Below are 21,517 nucleotides of genomic sequence, written 5' to 3' on the forward strand. Positions count from 1 at the left end.
TGTTTACTGGTGTGTTCCTATCCATTTCTGGATAATGGAGTTTTGGTCTATTAGTACAAGGACAAGTGTAGTTATTCTTTACGATTAGTGATTCACGATACCCTTATAAATTACGGCACTGGGGTAATGCACTAAAGAAAAAAAAATCTCCCTCTGTTACGAGTGTTCGTTACAGAAATAGGTATTGCCCAAAACGTGCTTGCACTGTCTCTGAAACCCATAGTAGACATGCTGCTTAGTTGTCAATCAAGTTTTTATAACCAAGTATTTTTTACAAGCTAGCTATTGAATAAATTTGTATTTTTCTCAGTCAAAACATATGCCCCTCAATGCTAACTTTCCTCTTTAACGACTTTCTGGTCATTGCAAATTCGGCCCATAATTTTCTTATGGTGCGAAAAACAGACAAGAGGCCCATGGACCGAAAACGATTGCGTCACACTACGGCGATAATCCAGCAGTAAAACATCTTCATATATCCAAAAAGTAAATAATAAAGTATATATGCGCATTACGATTATAACAATTACATGTATAGCTGATAACAATCTGCATGAATAACTGGTAAACTGTTCTGCAATGACAGTTGAGTATAGCAATTATTTACAATAGGTACGAAAGTCAGATGTCGTGACGTCATAATACAGAACTTGAAAGAACGTTCTAATTCAGAAAAATAATTACTTAAATTTGAGTCAGAGTCGAGTTACTTTTCAATAACGAATATTTTCAAATTAATCATCATAAATATGTAAAATATTGATGTTTTTACTACTTATTTAAAATTAGCCAAGAGCACGCTTCGCGTCATCTTCTCCCAACAGCTGTTTACGCCTGGCTTGTTGTTGATGAGAAATCGTGTTTCGATTGTTGTGATAAAAGTGCCTCCAGCGTCTGTGGGTACAAGTTGGTGTGCGGATTTATCACAGGAAATGGTTAGTTTATTGACACAAGATACTCCGTTAAACATCGAGATGGCAGTCAATCTCTAAATACCTCGAGTTGTAAGTAAAAAATGTTGAACGCGTTTTGGTGAGATTTTGCACTACGTTTGAGACCGTTTTCAGTACCCTCTGTTTAAATCTGTTTAAATCTTAAAATTTGGCCTTAATTTCTAACTTTGGGGAAAAATACTTACTTCGAAAGGAGAGTAGAGGTCTTTAGCTCCGTTTCTCACCAACAACAAGTCGCGACTGATGCCCATCTCGGGTGTCAGGACGCGTTATAATGTACTTTTTCGAGGGTGGCTTGCATTGATGGTAGCTGGCCTGCGTGGCTTGCTGTGATGATCTACCCTATACGCTAACATTGTTCAAATGAGTGTGCGGGAAGGCTGGAGAAAGATGGTGGCCGTCACTGATCAGAACCTTCCATGCAAAACGTAGCCGCCATATTGGATTTCAAAACTGCCTTGAAAACATATTTTACGAAGAGCTCACATGCTTATTTTAGTTCAGTACTATGGGACTTTCATATATCACTTATGTTGACGAAACTTCAATCTTTTAAATGGTATGCTGAGAGTTGCAATTGTATTCTGTTTCACCAATTAAATATCGAGTGAATAAGACCCGTCCACCGTGATGAGGGTTGGCCTGCCGTGGTGTTTTACCCTAAATACCGAGTGAATAAGACCCGTCCACCGTGGTGAAGGTTGGCCTTCCTTGGTGTTTTACCCTATACTAAGTATTTTTTCGGAGGGTGGCATGCTATGATCGTCGTTGAGTTGATCAAGGCCATGCGGTGTTTTACCCTATATCACATTATGTTGATGAAACTTCAATCTTTGGAATGTGGGTAGGCTAGAGTTGTAATTGTATTATTGTTTCACCAATATAGTAGAGTGATTAAGACCCGTCCAACGTGATTGTTTACCCTAAGTACTTTTTCGGAGGGTGGCATGCTGTGATCGTCGATGAGTTGATCCAGGCCATGCGGTTGTTTGCCCTAGTTTCGGTAACCCTATAAAAAAACCTATCCTTCTATAGAAGTGTCTAATTTTGATAGCTGGCCCAGTATTTAGAAATAAGGTTACCTTAGGCCAGGTATAATTTTGATTTGACCTTGGCTGGCCCTAGGTCTAAGGCTTTTAGAATACCCTAATTTGAAATTTAAAATAGACGCCAATAACCACAGCACTAGAGATATTTCCTGGGAGCACTCGGTCTCGTACGGGCTAGACCTACTCACTTCAGTTGGACTAGACGGCGACGAAGGGCTTCTTGGAGGCGGCGGCGGCCGAGAAGGATTGACATCTTCCCTGATGATGACATTCACCTCCACCTCGTCTTCCGAGGCCTCTCCTTCTTCTAATTCGTCGTCCTCCTCCATCGGCGCGTCTTCCGAGTCGTCGAGCGCCCCTTCTTCTCGCTCCTGGAGGTCATTGGGCACCTCTATTTGCAAGCTGGTCAACTGTTTCGTGGCAGAGTCTTTTACCCCTGTCGCCATGTTTGTTTACAAACCTTTCTTTGCGTTACTGATGGCGTCTATTATTAGTTAGAGTTCAATATTTCAGGAACGCGCAAGAGTTCGGCTCCACTTCGTCTTCTCTAATTAAAGGATTCATAATTCTTGAGTAGTTTGAAGCGCGCAGATGCATTACATATATCATATACATAAAAATTCGATGCGGTTACGGCGTCTATTATCAGTTCCTTTCGCTTCGTTTGGTTAGAATTCTATATTTCAGAAACGCGCAAGAGCTGGCATCTTCTTCTCTAATAATAAAAGGAGTCATAATTCTTAGACAGCTTAAAGCGCACAAAGAGCATATGTTACGTATGTCGAAATTAAATGTGGCTTTTCTAAAGAAACGTGTAATACATTATACATATACTTTACCATTTGAAAAAACATCGAATTTCATTCCTAGTATTTCTTGTATCTAAGAAAGTGGCTATTATTAAACTAGTTTTAAATGATGTACCTAGTAGCCTACTTAATTCTCCAAACTCACGTTTATGTAGTTTTTTTTATTATCTAAACTCAAGTTCATGGCCAAATGGCTAGAACACTAGATTCTTTAACAATCAATTATTCACCTGGAAGGGATAAATGATCTTTCGGAAGTCAGTCAGCTTACAGACAATTATATTCTACAGACTATGCAGTTATATTCTACAGAGACTACAGAAAATTATAATCTACAGAGACTACAGAAAATTATATTCTACGGAGTCTACTGCATTCTCTCTTGTAATTGGTCTACTCGATCATGGTGGAGCTTTTGATACAGTTTTAAATAAATTACTTCTAAATTATCTACGATCCATTGGAACTGTTAAAAAAAATTCCCTCTGACTATTTGGCAGACTGCATACATGACAGAAAGTACTGTGTATAGACTGGAAACATGTCCATGCTATTAAACATCCAAAAGAAACGTGTTAGGTCTAATCTCGCATAAACGACTGGATTGCCTAGGCGCCACGTAAAGTTCAAACTATTTGTGGATGAAATGCAGTTTTACATCTTCATAAATGAGATCAAGGATGCAAATGAGAAACTCAGCAATATTCTTATTAGTAGTAAGGAATGGATTCCATTTAAGCAAGTAACACTAGATGAAAAGAATACTGTATTTATGGCTGGGAAAAGAGTAGTAAGGAATGGATTCCATTTAAGCAAGTAACACTGGATGAAAAGAATACTGTATTTATGGCTGGGAAAACAAATAACTTGAGAAGCCTTAGTAACATTCGACTAAATATAAATAGCAATAAATCTTTTCCTTAGAAAGAAGGAGCACCTATGAATGATGCGATGTTAGACATGCAAATGAAGGTATTGGAAGATAAGGACAGAAAAAGCTAGCATTTTTAAAGCACAGGAAAAGTCTCAATATCTAAGTTATTCACCAGTGAACTTAAATATAAGGCAAAGAAATCACAAAGCTCCGAATTTACGGGCTGCCAAAAAGCAAGAGCCATACTGGCATAAGGCCAGGTTACATTGAACCAAGGTCAGTCTCGCTCGGAGTGAAATATGTGGTAATAAATTTATGCAACAACATTGGAGTAATTGCATAATACCTTCGTGCTTTATTGAGTGGGTGGGAGACTTGCTAAGATAAAGAGAATTAGAGATAATTCGCGAGAAGTGCCTCATGGTATATCATGAAAGGTTCCCTAGCTGTTTAGCTTTCAGAATAATGCGCAAACAAAATTTCATCATAATAGAAGACGCCTACCAAAGTTCCCGCCGCTTACTTTATTTTTACCCTGACCTTATGAATTTTAGGAGATTGATAGAATCCCCAAGTGAGCAAAGATTATTGGTTAAACTTAACTTCACCATTATTCATTGAAGTTTTGAAAACATGGTTAGATTATACTGGAATTTTCACGATTTATCTTTTAATTTTTCATAACACTTTTCTGTTACATAAAGGGTCAATGGCCATTTGTTGATTTTATCTTGGTACTGGTGATAAGGAAAGTACTAGGTATTAGTACTTTATGTAGGTATTAATTTATCCGTCAGTATTCGGCCAAGAATTTTTAGCAATTTATAGCCTTTCGGTTAATCTAAGTAACTGATGGTATCACATGAAACTTAAGTTTTCTATGCTGTAGCTAGGTAATCCACTAGTAATCCATTCACATTGATCATTCATTGTTCTACTACTAAACCTAGGCCTAGTGCCATGCCAACACGTCTAGGTATAGGTATACCAATAGGTACCCACTATTGTTACCTGTCGCGCTTACCGTTTCATTGTAACCCCTACACTATTGAGCTTAGCCTAAAGGGTTACCACTTCAGTGAAACTTCTTGCTAAGGTAATTCATTATACCTACTACCTACCTGCTAGGTATAGGTAGTAAGCAATTAAACATTGTCGTTTGTGCTCCGAATGTCTGTCCTGCTGTTAGTGACAGTCTAATGGCCATTACAATTACTACTACTACTACCTTAATGTTGGTACAGAGCTCGCTTTTGTTCCCTATTCACCTCGGGTAAATATGAAGTACTAGGTAGGTAGTAGGTAGTTGTTTGGTAACAACATAGGGAAGGCCAGAAGTAATAAATAAATAAATAGAAAACCATAGACTACCTACCTCTACTAGGTTCATGTGCATTTATGAAAAGTTGGATTTGGTAATTTTAGAGGTGCATCCGTGCTTATACCTATAGGCCTAATGAAGTAACCTATGTGACACTTAAGATAAAAATTTGTTATTGAAAGTTACAAGGATACTACTAGCTACTACCTAGTAGTACGTGCATCCTAACCTTTCCTCCCCCAGTCACCTAATTTGGGGCATCATGTCCAGCTCAGCAGAGTGTGATGGTCCTTTCCTGAAAGTAGGCCTAGGCCTACCGAACTAAATCCTTGCTTGTTAGCATAGCCTTGAATATAGGTAACTAGAATAATGGATTCCTTATTTGCATTTAAAAAGTAAGGTAATTCTAGGCAATAACTCCGCACGGACAGCAAGGAACGGTCCCGCAAATCCAAGACCTACCAGGGATTGGGGCCCCAAATGTATTTTGCTGTGTTTAGTACTGGCCCCTGTGGGTTAATTACTGTCAAACCCCCAAAAATAATGGTAAAATCTTAATAAGCAACCAGATACACAGGGAGGAATCTGTAATTTTCAAAGAAATACCCGACAGAGTTATTACCTAGATCTACCAAAAATAATTATATATACCTAGCTATCTCCTAACGTATATAAGCTGCCCATTGCTCTAGTTTTGCAAGTGCTAGGCCTATAGGTATACAAACTTCTTCGCCATTGTTTGGACCCAAACCGCCCATTGCATAAGTGCAATACGTACATGACTTAACTGTATTCTGAGTTCACTGTAGGCATTATTGGTTCATAGGTATCCTTTTTCTTCCATCTTACTTTCCACCCTCTCTTAACAATTTAGGTTTTCCTTCTGTTACACCTTTTAAACCTTTTTTGCTGTCAGTCTTCCATTTCAGTGCTGAATGATATCCTAGGTCCTAGCATTTGGCCTTTGGCCTAAATTCTGTATTCTCTAATAGGCTTGTGGACTTTGTAGGAAATAAAGATATCACAGTGAAGTTCTGGAAGTTTTCTGATTTCTACCTGTGTACATGATCAAGTTCGTATAGGTGTGGGGTTTAATGTTGGTTGCTCTAGGCCTATGTTTAAGAATTGCTGATGTAAACCATATTTTATCTGATTATTTACTTCTTGGTTTATGTATTTGATTTCACCCCCTGCATAAACCTGTTTCCCACTGGTGTCTCCTTAATTTTTTATAGAAAGGGCATGGGGATACAGAGGAACCAATGGTTTGCTTAATGACCATAAATGTCAAGAATGCTTAAAACACATGGAAAGCAGTCAGGAAAATACATGATGAGTGAAAGTACCAGTACGTTCATTACCTTACGCTTTCCTAAACACGTTTCAGCTTAGTGTAAAAAATGTGACAAGGACAATAGGAATACTGTACAGACTAATGTAATCTAAGTGCTTGGCTCAACCTCATGGGTAGATAACTCCTCCCTTAAGTTATTGCATACCTTGAATTTTGTTATATGTATGGAGCTAACTTACTAGCATTGGGTCCTGGGTTTGTGGTTTTACAAATTGAATGAGGAATTTTTTGGTTCTTTCATAACAGTTATGGTACTAAATTTAATAAGTTTAATATCTTATTAGCTATGCCAAATACTGTATAAGAAATAAAGCAGTTTTATAACTGTGAGTGAATGCAATGGTTCTCTTGGGCAAGTTTCACCGTTGAGCCTTGTGCTACATAAATAATAACGTAAAGGCACCTTTGACAGTATGTTTGGTGTCAGCGTATCAAAGAAGGTACACAAGAGTGTTTGACTTTTAGTCTTTATGAAACTGAAGACCCACAAAAGTAATGTCATGGTATTTTGTTAATTTGACAGCTATTAAAGGGTTCCCCCTGTAATGTGGACAGGTTATCTTGGTCACTTATGAAAGTACTGGAATAGTTGTGAACTGGTACTAATCTTTGTCATGGTTTCCCAGGTTTGATAGGTAAAGTAAGCATTTCAGGAGTTTAAATTAGTCTGCAGAGAAGTTGCAGTAATTATACTAAACTATATTCCCATTCAGTTATATACATATCAGATTATGTGCTGCACTCCTAGGATTGACACAGTTACAGATCTTCAGTGCTCTAAATGTCTGCACCCAGTACTTGGCAGCTATGCCTAAAATCTTTCTATCTATCTATCTATATATCTAAATGTCTGCAGATTTTTTCCCATGCTAATTGAACTTATATGGTTTCTTCATTCTATTATATATAACATTGTTTTTTTTTAATGTGAGTTTTAGTAATATTTAGATGATTATAGAAGCTTTTATTTACAAATAGATATACTGTAGTGAGAGTAGGTGCAAAAAGAAGATTCTAATAATTGTGTTATTCATTTTCTAATAATTGTGTTATTCATTTTCTTTTGCCAGTGGAGTCCCTTGAATGTTAAGGCATTTAATGAAATGGGATCCAAGATTAACCTCTTGCTCCTCCATCTGTAGAAGATTGTTTATTAGAAGTAACCTGGGAAAGGAAAGTGATCAGCACTCAAGTAGACATGAAATGTAAGTTATGCCAGAGAACCATCATTATCATCGGCTTTTCCCTTCATGGTTAAATATAAAATGAGTTCTCTCCATTCTCTTCATCCTTTGGCACTTTCCACCTGTTTTCACATCTGGTCTATATCTTCATATACTGCTATGCCATTTTCCTGCCTTCTAGTCCCAATATAAAGACTGCTTCTATTGCTGATACTATCTAGCATTAAACAGAGGGGAGAATTGCTGATTTTAACAATATTTTGCAGGCTTTCCACAGCACTCTCTGCAAGATTTTAATACCATTATTAAGCAGTTTTACTCTTTTATGATTTTCAGCCTCCCACACTTTCTCCCTGTGCACATCTTTATCCTCTGCATTCTACCCTTTACCAGACTTTTATGGTTCTCTTCTAGGGAGCCAGGTTCTGTCATTATTTCACTTGGTTTGACCTAACAGTATTTCAGATATTTTATTATTGCATTATGAGAATTGATTATAAAGCACTGTATTACATGTTAATATAATCAGTAGTTAGGGTGTAACTACAAGACTTTTGATAATGTTTTCCTTTTCTTACAGAATGGAGGCCAGTGTTGGTAAGTGTAAAGTTCTTAATGAAGAAGAAATATGCAGAGGTAAATGGCTAGCTCTGCATAACTACCATTGGCAAGATCAGAATTCTAAGGAAAGGTACTATTTGTCCATGTTTTGAAGTTGTATTGTACTTGCAAATTGACATTTTTATTTTGAATTATTTTGAATATTTAATTACTGCACAAATTTTTCTCTGCAGAACACTGCAATACTTTTATTATACATAACTTTCTATAATTTTGTAAACAAGGAGTGAAACAACCCATAACTTTTATTAACTACAAGAGAGTAACAGTGATATTCAGTGTATTTATGGTACAGTGAAGAGTGTACATATACACAGTGAAACTCCCTACCAGGGTGTATCTTTCTGTCTTACCACCATGTTGATATGTTCCTCATTGGTGCCCTCAGCTTTTGAATCCCTACCTCACATCATTCATCATCTTGATGTATATTCACTGAATTATGTGATGATTATCCTTTTATTAGAATAATTTATGTTTATATTGAGTACGGTATTTTTTTACACATGCAACTTACCCGGCAGATATATACTTAGCTTATGTCTGACGTCCGACAGAATTCAAAACTCGCGGCACACGCTACAGGTAGGTCAGGTGATCACCCCCTACCGCCGCTGGGTGGCGGTAATAGGAACATTCATTCCCGTTTTCTGACAGAATTTTTCTGTCGCCGGTGCTGACAACAACTTTGTTGTAGCTCCTGCTTAGAATTTCTTGCTTGCTTTGCCGAGGATTATTTGGGAAGTATTTGATCTTGGTTGTTGGCATACGCTGTGTTTTGGATTTAGTTGGTTGATATGTCCGATTTAACACCTGGAACTCTGTTTAGAGTATGTGTAAATGAGGATGCAAGGTGAGGTTGCCTAAGGCTACTTTGGACCCTCACACTGTTGTAAAATGTAGGGGAGGGATTGTTCGGTTAAGGATACATGTGATGTATGTGAGAGCTTAAACTGAATTACAATGGAAAGAACTAACTTCGTATGTTAGAAAGTTAGAACAAAAGGATAGGATTAGAAAAGCTTCAGCTAGAAGTTCAAGTAGATCCTGTTCTGCGGAACAGGATAGTATTTCTAACCCTGCAGTAGCTTCGCCATCTTCCTTTTTGGTTTCAGCTCCTTCCCCCCGCAGCGAAACCCGCAGATGTGTCTGCCGAGAGAGCCGCTGTGGAAGCTTCAATCCGCAATTTGCAACAGCAATTGCGAGATATAAACCAAGGTAAGGGTGAAGTGTCTAGTGATAAGTGCAGTGGTCCCCAGTGCAGTGGGGAGGGGGCGTCTGACCGACTCCGCATCGCTCCTAGGCCTAGACCTCTTTCAGACTCCCCATGCCCAGGGGAGGAGGAATGTCGAAAGCCGCAAGGGGGATTTAGAGTATCCCCAACGGTCAGGCGTCCCTTCAGCAGGTCCTGTAGACTCGTCCCAGGCTGCTATAGAGAGCTATAGGAAAAGCCTCTAATTAGGAAGTGTTTTTCCGACTCTGATTCGTCATATCCTAAACGAGGATGGAGCTCATCTTCCAAATCGCGCCCTCTCAACGAGAGCCTGGAAACCCTCCAGGAGAAGGCACTCCTGGGGTTGACTCCAGCCCTCGGAGCCTTTTCCGGAGTATTCTCCTGCGCCTAAGAAGGCTATGAAGGATCCGGAATCCTCTCCAGAAGGGATTCGGTCCTCTACTAAGAGATTCATCCGTTGGACCTCCAAGAGAATCTCTCTTCTTTAGTAGGCTCGCTTTCTACTAGTAGGCGCAAGGAGCCTTCTCGCAGGAAGACGCCTCTCTTCCAGTCCAAGATAAGTCTGTTAGGAAGGAGGAGTATAGGCAATCTTCTCCAGTAAGAACCTATTCGCCCCCAAGAGTAGACGACTCCTTTGAAACTTCGTCTAGACAGGGAAGATGGTATTCTCCGCGTAGAAGCTCTGAGGCTAGGAGTCATAGCGCAAAGCGCCAAGAAGTAGGCAGCTAGATCCTCCTTGTAGGAGTAAGGAGAAAGTCTCCTTGCGAGAAGACAGCGATCGGTTCGTATCTGTTGAACGATCTCCTAGGAGTAGGATCTCCTCTTGCAACGTGGAAGGAAGGAACGAGAGCGCTCTGTTCCAGAGAGATAGAAGCGAGAAAGGCTCTCCTTCTAAGGATGATTTTTCTAGAAGGCGCCAACGTTTGATAGGACGCCTGGATGACGAATCTCGTTAAGTTACTCGAGACCTTATGATAGGCTTTCTTCAAGGGAGTCAAGCGCCTCTCCTAGCAGGTTTACAAGATTCTACGAAGAACCTAAACAGGGGTTCGCGCCTACTCCTGGAAGAGTATCTAGAGTGGAAGCTTACCGTTCTCCTAGCAGGCGTCAAGAGCCTGAAAGGAGCCTAATCGTGGATCTGCGCCCTACTCCTGGTAAGACGATCAAGAGTAGGCGCAAGCTCTTCTCCTCAAAAGGCAGCAAGAGCTTAAAACGAGCCTTTCCAGGGATTTGCGCCCTAATCCCTTGGAAGATCAGGAGTAGGCTCTGACGCCTCTCCTCGTAAGGTTCAGGAGCCTGAAAGGAGCCTTTTGTCAGGGCGCAGCGCCCTACTCCTAAGAGTCCACAGAAGAGTAGGCGCAAGCGCCTCTCCTCACAGGCGCCAAGAGCCTGAAAGGATCCTGACTTTGGATTCGCGCCCTACTCATAGTAGGCGCTCGAGATAGAAACGAGTGTTTCTCCGGATAGGCGCCAAGAAGACCTAATGAGGCAGGCTCTAGATCCTCCCCTAGTAGGTATCAAGAACCTGGGGAGCGGAGAAAAGGCGGAGTTTTGTTCTTTACCGAGGAAACATATCTCGGGTATTGAACTGGCGGCTTCTTCTGATGAGCTCTTGAAGGATAAGAGTCGCATACCTGCCAGGACTTCTTCACCTAAGAAGTCTCCCTCTCCGAATGTAACCTTGGAGGAAGTCTCGGAGGAGGAAGAGACGAAAGAAGTAGGAGTCTCTGATTATAAGAGACTTTCTGCATTACTTCTTCAGGAGTTTGGGGACTCGCTGTGTTCGGCTGATCCTCCTTCTCCGGGATCTCTGCTATCGAGTACTAAGTTGGCAAAATCCCCCCTTCTTTTGTCAAGATGCGCCCAACTCTATCTATGAAAAAGGCCATCAAGAATCTGGAGAACTGGCTCCTGGTTAAGAAGGAGGCAGGTAAGAACGGTGTTTTTGTGTCCTCCGTCTAGATTGGCAGGTAAGCCGGGTGTCTGGTACGACATGAAGGAACCCATGGGGTTAGGCCTTCCGGCTTCCGCATACGCGGATTTTTCTGCTCTAGTAGAATCATCTAGAAGACGCTCTCTACTTTCGGCTAAAGCGTCTTGGGGAATGTGCGAGATGGACCATTTACTCAAGGGTCTATTTCGCACACTAGAAGTCTTCAACTTCATGGATTGGGCCTTAGGAGCTCTAGCAAAAAGAGCGCAAGATCCGGAGTTTGTGACTATGGAGGTGTTATCAAGTGTCCTTTCATGCTTGGACAAGGCAGTCATGGATGGATCCACAGAAGTAGCATCTCTCTTTGGAGCAGGAGTGCTCAAAAAGAGATCAGTTTACAGCTCGTTTCTCTCCAAGTCTGTTTCGCCCTTACAGAGAGCCTCTTTGCTTTTTTCCCCACTCTCGGAATACCTTTTTCCTCAGGAGACAGTGAGGGACATTTCTAGATCACTGTCGGAGAAAGCTACGCAGGATCTTCTTGCTCAGTCCGCCAAGAGGCTTAAACCTGCTGTGCCGATGGCTAAGAGAGAGGGGAACAGCGAATAAAGTTGTCTTTCCAACAGCCCTTTCGAGGAAGAACACCCTCAAGACCCGCACCTAAGAGTAGAAGGCCGTTCAAGAGAGGACGATCTTCTCGAAGACCATTCTCGAGCCGCAGTGAGACGGAGTCCTCCAGACTCCAGTAGGAGCCAGACTTTTGAGGTTCGCGAAAGTCTGGGCTCAGAGATGGGGCGGACAACTGGTCCCTCTCGATCCTCGAGAGAGGATACCTGATCCCCTTCAGGGAAAAAACCGCCCTTTTAACCGCCCTTAACTCCACTCAAGGGACCGTTAGCGGCAAGATACAGAGATCCTTTAAAAAACCAAGCACTATTACATCTGGTGCAACAGATCTAGAAAAGAAGGCTATAGAAAAGGTATTAGACATTCATTCTCCAGGATTTTACAATCGGTCTCTTTCTGGTACCAAAAGCCTCGGGGAGTGGAGACCAGTGCTGGACGTAAGCGCTCTGAATCACTTTGTGATCAAAACAACGTTCACGATGGAGACGACGTCGTCAGTTCTTTCAGCGCTAAGACAAGGGGATTGGATGGTGTCATTGGATCTGCAAGATGCCTACTTTCATGTACCCATCCATCCCTCGTCCAGAAGTATCTAAGATTTATGATACAGGGCCAAGTATTTCAGTTTCGCGCCCTTTGTTTCGGTCTTTCACAGCTCCCACCAGTCTTTTCACGGGATTGATGAAAAATGTAGCACATTGGCTACATTTTAAAAGGATAAGGATATCGCTGTATCTTCGACGATTGGTTAATTCGCTCGCAATCCAGGATCAGTATCTGGAGGACCTAAGGTCGACGTTGGACTTGACTCAGTCTCTGGGACTGTTAGTGAACCTCGGGAAATCCCAGATGGATCCCCAGCAAAGCATTGTCTATCTGGGGATTCTGATGGATTCTCGGGGTTTTCAAGTGTTTCCGTCCATAGAAAGACAGGAACGGTGCATTCTAAAAGTAAAGACCTTCCTAGAAAAAGAACAATGTTCCGCGAGGAAATGGATGAGTCTTCTGGGGACCCTCTCCTCGTTGGAACAGTTCGTTTCTCTAGGGAGGCTTCACATAAGACCTCTTCAATTCTTCTTGAAGGAGAATTGGGACCAGAAGAATCAGGATCTGTGGGAATCTTTTCCTCTGTCCAGAGGTATAAAGGAAAGCCTCAGCTGGTGGTTAGAACCAGGCAGACTGAACGAGGGACTATCGCTGCAGTTACCGAACCCCTCCTAGTGTTTACAGACGCATCGGAGACGGGATGGGGGGCGACGTTGGGCACGAGAGAAGAAGGTCAGGCACCTGGAGTGGGGAACAGGTGTCCTGGCACATCAACGAGAAAGAGTTAGTGGCAGTGCATCTGGCTCTCAGGCAGTGGGAAGCCCAAATCGCGAACTCAGTGTTGCAGGTAAATTCGGACAACACGACAGCTCTAGCCTACATAAGAAAACAGGGGGGGACTCACTCCCTCTCACTGTACAAAGAAGGGCAAAAGAGCTTCTTCTATGGTCAAAGGAGCGGAACATCACACTCTTGACGAGGTTTATACAAGGCGAGAAAAACGTCAGAGCAGACTTGTTGAGCAGGAGAGATCAAGTCATTTCCACGGAGTGGGACTCTACACTCAGAGGTCTGCAATCAACTTTGGAGCCTATGGGGAAGGTCAAACATAGACCTGTTTGCAACTCATTGGAATGCCAGGCTGGAGAACTACTCGCTCTCCGATTTCAGATCCAAGAGCAGTAGCGATAGACGGCTCCTCCTAAATTGGGAAGGAATAGACGGCTACGCTTTTCCTCCTTTCAGATCATAGGAAACGTCATAAGGAAGTTTGTTCTGACGAAAGGAGCGAAATTGACCCTAATCGCCCCACCATTTTGGCCAGCTCAAGAGTGGTTCACAGAGGTACTGGAATGGATGATAGATTTTCCAAGGTACCTTCCTTTACGGAACGATCTTCTCAGACAGCCCCACTTCGACAGATACCACCAAACAAAAAACCTCCCCGCGCTCGGTCTGACTGCCTTCAGACTGTCGAAGGGACTCGTCAGAGCGAAGGGGTTTTCATGCGTGGCTGCAAAGGCAATTGCAAGGGCCAGGAGACCGTCAACTATACGCGCGTGTACCAGTCGAAGTGGAAGTGTTCCGAAGGTGGGCCAGGAATCAGAATGTATCCTCTTCCAGTACCTCTGTGACGGAAATAGCAGATTTCCTATTATATTTAAGACTAAAATGTAACCTTGCAGTCTCGACTATAAAAGGTTTATAAAAGTATGCTTTCTTTGGTGTTTAGACATAAAGGGACTAAAACATCACGGATGACAAAGATTTACACGATTTGATTAAATCGTTTGAGACTTCGAAGTCCAAGACAGCCAGACCACCCAGCTGGAACCTGGATGTGGTACTAAGGTTTCTCATGTCAGAGAAATTTGAACTCCCAATAACTCATCGTTTAGAGACTTGACTAGAAAATCGATTTTCCTCTTTGCATTAGCATCAGCTAAAAGGATAAGTGAACTCCAGGCTTTAGAAGGCACAGTGGGCTTCAGGAAGGATTCTGCAGTGTGTTCATTTAACCCCCTATTTTTAGCAAAAAATGAGAATCCTTCTAAGCCTTGGCCAAGGACTTTGAAGTTAAAGGATTGACTTCCCTGGTAGGGAGAGAGATAGAGAGAACCTTGTGTCCGGTAAGGATCCTCAAGTTCTATCTAGAGAGGAAAAAACAAATGGGAGGAAACTCAGAGAGCCTTTGGTGCTCGTAAGAGATCCGAGAAGAACGATGTCAAAGAATGCACAGGCATTCTTTATCAGAGAGATTATTAAAGAAGCACATATTGCCTGTGAAGAGGAATATCTCGGGCAGCTGAGAGTTAAAGCGCATGAGGTCAGAGCCGTAGCAACCTCATTAGCTTTCCACAAGAATATGTCGATAAACGACTTAATTGGATCCACATATTGGAGATGCAATTCTGTGTTTGCGTCTAACTATTTGAGAGATGTACGTGTAACTTATGATAAGTGCTTCTCTCTCGGACCTTACGTGTCTGCGGATTCGGTGCTGGGACAGGGGGCTGAAACCAATCTAGCTTAGTTTAGATAGAATTAGGAATTTTAATCTTGTGGTGTTGTTTTTATGGTCGATTGAAAGTGGTCAGGGAAAAGTACCACTTTCAATTCGTAGTGTATAACAAAGTAGTGTGGTCAGGTGGTCGAGATTGGTGTTTTCATGCTCCTTGTAATGTTTTGGACCTAGGCTCTGTCTTGTAAGAGGGTTAGTCCCCGTTGATACGACAAAGGTGAAGGCTCTACCATGTAAGTGGGATAGGCCCCATTGGTTACGATCCAAATAAGGCTCTGTCGAGTAAGCGGGCTAGCACCCCCATTGACATGATCCAGAAAAGAGTTCCTCAGTGACAGGTCTCATCCTCACTGGAACTCTTGAGGCAAGCAGACTCATAGACAGTAACTCATGAAGTCTTCTGCCCAATAAGGTAGGAATAATCAAGGTATTTAAGTTTATATTTATAGTACCTACAACAAAACGTTGTTTTCCCTGTTTTTTGAATTGCTTATTCATATTGAGTAACTATCTCTTACCCTCCTCCAAGGGTGCCAATCAGCTAAGTATATATCTTCCGGGTAAGTTGCATGTGTAAAAATGAAATTGTTAAGATACAATAAAGTTTACACATACTTACCTGGCAGATATATACTTTAATGGCCCACCCATCCTCCCCTCAGGAGATAGGGGGGAAGAAAAATTCTGTCGAGAAAACGGGAATGATTCCTATTACCGCCACCCACCGGCGGTAGGGGGTGATCACCGACCTACCATGTAGCGTGTGCCACGAGTTTTGAATTCTGTCGGACGTCAGAGACATAAGCTAAGTATATATCTGCCAGGTAAGTATGTGTAAAACTTTATTGTATCTTAACAATTTCATATTTCATCAGTTATTTTGTTCCTTACATTGATATCACTGGGATCTGCTGATTTATATTACAACCAGGTTTTTATTGTGTTGCTAAAGCAGAAATACAGTAGTAATTGAATTATATGGTTGTGTTTCATATTGTCTATTTGTAGACTTCTCAGTGGTTAGTCAGATTTCAGCGCTGCAAGGTAGTTATAACTCTGGTGTTATAACCAAACAATAACCAAATACTTATACATTATAACCTATCTTGAGCCCTTTGAAATTCCTGGATGAGGTTCAAAACTCATCTTTGGTAAAATAGTTCTGGCTTACAGGTTACAAGTTTAACAATTGTCTTTTATCGCTTGTTTTATATTCATTTATCATGATGTAATGCTGGTTTTGGTTTCATGCTAAAGCTGAACAGTTTAAATTTTTTAAGTTGTGTTTATATAAAAATGAAAAACAAGAAATATAAAAATCCAAAATGAAGTTGAGTGTAACCAAAAACAGAAATTTCTTTTGATTTTATTTTATATTTCTGATTCTCTATATTATATACAGAGCTGGTATTGTGATATTTTGTTAAACTTTTCCCCTAACATCCTCCAGACATCATCCTAGTGCTACCTGACATTACAATACGTATTATTTTTGTCTGTGATTTTCTGCTGATACACTCATTGGATGTCACTGTAATCTCAAGGAATATGCAATGCTACCAACAAACATGAATTTCTTTTGAGTTATTTGTGGAGTGTCTAGAAAATTGCAGACCACAGATTTTTGCTATGAATTTGGACCGATTATTATTCTGAAGTTTTTATGAACAGATACATTTTATGTATTTTCAGAAGAATTGATTTTTAATTCTAATATGGGGCTCTCCAAAAAAGTAAGCCTGCTACAGTGATGCATGTAAGAAAATATTGGATTTCTTGTTACATGTTCAGGAAACAATGAATTTGTAAAAAATTTTATAATGTCATTATTCTTTGGAAAATTATGTTACTTATATATTTACCATATATTACAGGGTGTGGGAGGTTGTCAGTAGAACAACTAGAAAGGAACAACCTCATGATGTTGTGGCCATAGTTGCAACAGTCACAGGGGACTCAATTCCAAAATCCTTGATTCTTGTAAAGCAGTTTAGGCCTCCTCTCAAGAACTATACTATTGAAGTCCCAGCAGGTAAGAGTAAAGTGATTTTTTATGAGATCTCTAGCAGCATATTTTTTATTTGTTTGAGAATGCTGAAGTTCTTAAGTGTTCATGTAAGACAGTACCGTTGTTTTACAGTATCTGTATTTTCCAGACATAATGAAGACTAGTCATTGTTCTAAATTTAGCAAAAGTAGTACCTGTAGTACTCGTATGAGTCAAGTTAACCCAGTAGAGAGTATAATACTTCATGTTAGCGAAAAGAATCTATTTCTCAGGTCTTGAAGTGAAAGGATTGTGGTTAGCACTTTGCCCACTCATTAAGTTTACCTGTTTATACTTGTCATTTCATCATTCTCTGTTTTAATAATTTTATTATGAAGTCAATGTTGAAGTTTCCAGCTTTAGCACATAAACTAGTGGTTCATTTGATGCTACTGATATAGAGTATTTTGTGAGGTTTATGTATAAGCACAACTATTCACTTTGTACTGTATGTTTTTCTTTGATAACTGAAAGAAATAGTATTGTACAGCATATATGCAATGGTGCAGAATTTGAGCTAGTGTGAAAGACAGTTTCTCTTTCAAGCACTCTGCTGTTACTGCCTTTGTATTACAGAAAACATAACATAATATTTACTGAACTAGCCTTTTATGACTATCTTGTGTCTAGACGTAAACTGACTAAAAAGCCAAGGTGCTCTAATATATTTCAGTTAATCTCACATTAAGTGCACATTTTTAAAATTATGGATTTTAAATTATATATAATATAAGCATTGCAACTAGTTATTTGTGCAGAGAACCAAGTGGCTGGTAGGTCTTAGGAGATCATGACACTTTTTGTATGTGAGAAAAAGGTTGGGTTGATTTTTTGTTTCTGTAATGAACTTTTGATACTGTTGACAGGGTAGGCTATGTTCCTTTTCAACACTTATGATTTAACACTTATGATTTAACCTTTCTGCACCATGCATATGAATTTCGATTACTAATTTTAGGTCTGGTTGATGACAATGAATCTGCAGAAGATGCAGCTCTACGTGAACTGAAAGAAGAAACTGGGTATACAGGTGTCATAACTGGTATCAGTGGCATTGTAGCACTGGACCCTGGCATATCTAATATTACGATGAAAATTGTCTCAGTTAAGGTTGGTATGTTTTATGTAATCATTAATAATGAATGCATACTATACTGACAATTATGTGTGGCAAGGTCAGCCAATAAATGTACTAATTACAACTTTTTGTTTAGGCTAGTTGGATAAAATTGCAGTTGTTAAATAACTTTGTAGTCAGTTGTGTAGAAGTTTGTTTGTGTTCACAAGTTGGAAATTATCATATAGTCTATCATACCCATTGAATGAATGATGATGAATTGGTATTCTCTGTTAGCATTTTTGTCTAGTTTCCCTCCGTAAAATGCACCCCAGCTGTGCCTCGTTACTTTTGATAGTCATTTCTATTGGTCACACAGTGGTTTGTATGTTTTACATTTAAACATTTATAAATACAAATATAATTTGTTCTTCCACCATAAGATAATTGTTTATTTCTTGGAGCAAAGCTTTGCACTGGTAGGAGCAAGTGGGAAATGATTTCTCCGTCAAGTAAATGATGAAGTTAAGCTTGATGCATGAGGCTTATTAGGTATTAGTTTATGTATGCAAACTGAATGTTTTACGTATAACTTTTATACTACAGGTACTTTAAGGAATTATTATCTGGATCTGAATTTAAGACTAACAGGCTAATTGCCAAAAATTAAATGTTTACAGGACTGTAGTCATATTTTTTATATTAATAATTCTTTGACAGTACAGGCAGTCCCCAGGTTACAACGGGGGTTCCGTTCTTGAGACGCATTGTAACCTGAAAATCGTCATAAGCCGGAACATCATCAAAAATACTAAGAAAACCTTAGTTTTAATGCTTTGGAAGCATTCAAAACTATGTAAACTGCATTGTTATTGCATTTTTCATCAAAAAAACTTTCAAATATTGATTATTTTGCATTTTTGGTGTCATATTTCTTGTGCCAGATGAGCATTGGAGGCGTCGTAACCCTGGAAATAATTTCTGATGAATATAATTGAAAAGCGCCTTAACCTCGGAACGTCATAAGCCGAACCCGTCGTAACCCGGGGACTGCCTGTATTATGTAATGCTTATGTATTTTAGGTTGATGGAAGTGCATCAGTCAATCAGAATGTAAGCAAGGTCTGTGGTGTTGATGGAGAACATACAGAAGTTCTGTTAGTGCCATTGTCATCATTGCAGTCAGCGCTAGCAGGTAAGAAACTGCCTAAGTAATTTGCAGATTTCAATATACTGTATTTATGTATAACCAGAGGTAAGTTCTGAGTATTATCTGTGATACTTCACTGTTACTTAATCTAATTCCTCCTATATGAACTGTAAGTTTTATAGTTTTACCATGTTTAATGGGCTTGAAAACACTGTCAGAGGTAATGTATTTGTATTTCTTTTTTTGTACTGTAGTTGTTATGTGCAGTATCTTGATTTTCATGTTTCCTATTTGTTTTAAAATACAAAAGCAGCACTATATATGTATGGGATTTGTAACTTGGCTGATTATATATATATTTTTTAAATATCTTACGATATGGGTGGCAGAGCATAATTCCTTGGCTTTTGAGGTATGATGCTATTTTTTTTAGATGGTATTTCCAAGTAATAAGGGAGTCTAAGTCCTTTTTTCCATGAAGCTGACATTTCTAGGTGGGAGATCTGTAAGTCATGATCCCAAGACAATTCCTCCTGCCTCCGTATTAAAAAGACAAATTTTTAAGATAATTTGCATTTTCCTAGATACATATACAAATCTAAAGTTGTATAATCCAACCAACAACCACTCAGTTGTCCTGCTGTCAAAAAAAAAACCTGTGTTAGCTACTACCATGCTTCAACAACTGGACCACCTGTCACTAATGGTATCCTAATAAAAGACTTTTGGTTTGTATATATGAAAAAATGGAGATTGTCCTAAAAATTTGCCATGCTTTCATTAGCGTAGTTGTTTACCATTCACTGGTATGAGTGAAAGTTCACTTTAAGTATTTATTAAAATAGAATAAATTCGTATGTAGAAAAGCAGTTTAATAAGCAGCTTGATATTTTAATAAATCAGATTATTGTTATTCATAATCTGCACACATGTTAGCAGATGTAAAAGTCCATACACTACTCACCCAGCTTCTCCAAACTAGAACAGTTGTATGTGGAAAAACAGAACTAGCAAAAGAGAAGTCAGGTTAAATACAGGTGAAAAAAGAAATTATTTGACGAGTGGTCTTGAAGAAAAGTAAAGACCTGTTATTGTAGTGTGTATATTGGTGCTCAACACTGAATCTTGCTTCCTTAAGGTTTTTTCTCTGCTTAATTCTTACTTCCTGCAGCCATCCTTTTGCAAACTTCTTAAGTAACTACTAAAATTTCCAAAGGTATCTTAAGTGGTAAGGCTTATACAAGGCATAATGTTTCCTACCTTAGTGATATCAGGACAATCCCTCTGAAGAGTCCCAAGATATTACATATTCTTGGCATATAGTACACAGATTATGCCATCTACCTCTCCTCACCGACACTACAGCTCTGTTTAACCCTGGAAGATTCTGATTATTTCCTGATTGAAGGGTCAGATCATGCATATTGTATTAGGAGAATGAATATTTACTGTCGGATGATAACCTTTTTTATACATGGTATTCATTATGAAAGTGATTTTAAAGGCCAAATTCTCCTACCAGTATTATGCCTCGTCTTCTTAAAAGCATTGTCAAATCAATCAGTGGTTATCTATTCTATAATAATAAAATCTGAGTGGATCTTGTTTGTTCTCCTTGGATGGATGACGGTAGGAGAGACATGACATGTCCAACCACCCCCTGCAAACTGGTTTGTCTACCCAGGGTGGGGGTAGGGTAGGGTAGGACATCAGGAGAGTAAGGGAAATAGCAATGCTGGGTTCCAGTCACACGCCAACAAATGCCATCATTGTAATAATCGAAGAATTGCTGCTTAATCTTCAATTTTTTTTTTTTTTTCATCACGTCTTTTAACTCGGGGATGAGTTGCTGTGTACAATCAAAAGCTTGATAATGCATTTTTCAAACTTATTCATGTGCATCATGAGCAAGATGCAGTCTTTACCTCCTTGATATTCATATTAGAAGATGGGCAGTTTATGTGTGTATGGAAGTTGGGCACATTGAGCTTTCTGTGTAAGTATATGAAATAACTGAAGCTTTGGAAATTTTCTTCTGGATTACTTTAGCTCCAGATTCATCTCCTAAGGAAAAATATTTATATGTGTACAGTGTGTAAGTGTATAACTAGTTTATTTAAGTTATAGCAATGAATCTTTCATTCATTTCAGAGTTTGCATCTGCTGGTATGATTGTTGACTCGCGTGTAGGAGCCTTCGCTCTTGGATTGTCAATAATGAACAATAAAACTTAATGAAGA

General features: G+C 39.7%; 2 protein-coding genes across 10 annotated transcripts in view; one reads left to right on the forward strand and one right to left on the reverse strand.

Moving 5' to 3' along the window:
- The window catches only part of LOC135207471 (nuclear cap-binding protein subunit 3-like), a 57,721-nt gene extending 55,238 nt beyond the window's left edge, over positions 1–2,483 (reverse strand). Inside the window, exon 1 of one of the 2 annotated variants that reach the window (XM_064239202.1) lies at positions 2,191–2,483. In XM_064239202.1, coding sequence (XP_064095272.1) covers positions 2,191–2,448 — 258 coding nt within the window. In that variant the 5' untranslated portion in view covers positions 2,449–2,483. The remainder of the gene's footprint in view (positions 1–2,190) is intronic. The other variant, XM_064239203.1, reaches the window with a different exon arrangement.
- A 1,626-nt stretch (positions 2,484–4,109) lies between these two features.
- LOC135207474 (uncharacterized) lies at positions 4,110–21,517 on the forward strand. Of its 8 annotated transcripts, none has more exons than XM_064239208.1 (7): positions 4,110–4,259; positions 7,431–7,565; positions 8,125–8,235; positions 16,898–17,055; positions 18,029–18,180; positions 19,211–19,322; positions 21,429–21,517. In XM_064239208.1, exons 2-7 carry the CDS (start codon positions 7,444–7,446, stop codon positions 21,509–21,511), a joined length of 738 nt encoding a protein of 245 aa, XP_064095278.1. In that variant the 5' UTR covers positions 4,110–4,259; positions 7,431–7,443; the 3' UTR covers positions 21,512–21,517. The 8 variants fall into 8 exon arrangements, with proteins under 8 accessions (XP_064095278.1, XP_064095279.1, XP_064095284.1 ...); XM_064239209.1 differs by having other exon boundaries at positions 4,175–4,321; XM_064239214.1 differs by lacking the exon at positions 4,110–4,259 and adding an exon at positions 4,367–4,444.

This window comes from Macrobrachium nipponense, chromosome 32, assembly GCF_015104395.2.
Source record: "Macrobrachium nipponense isolate FS-2020 chromosome 32, ASM1510439v2, whole genome shotgun sequence".
NCBI classification, from domain to species: Eukaryota; Metazoa; Arthropoda; class Malacostraca; order Decapoda; family Palaemonidae; genus Macrobrachium; species Macrobrachium nipponense.

Excerpts from the sequence above, each read along its gene's own strand:
- LOC135207474 (XM_064239208.1), top strand. The coding sequence starts at position 7,444 with ATGTTAAGGCATTTAATGAAATGGGATCCAAGATTAACCTCTTGCTCC. Across the intron at positions 7,566-8,124 it reads CACTCAAGTAGACATGAAAT|AATGGAGGCCAGTGTTGGTA; the intron begins GTAAGTTATGCC and ends CTTTTCTTACAG. Across the intron at positions 19,323-21,428 it reads ATTGCAGTCAGCGCTAGCAG|AGTTTGCATCTGCTGGTATG; the intron begins GTAAGAAACTGC and ends CATTCATTTCAG.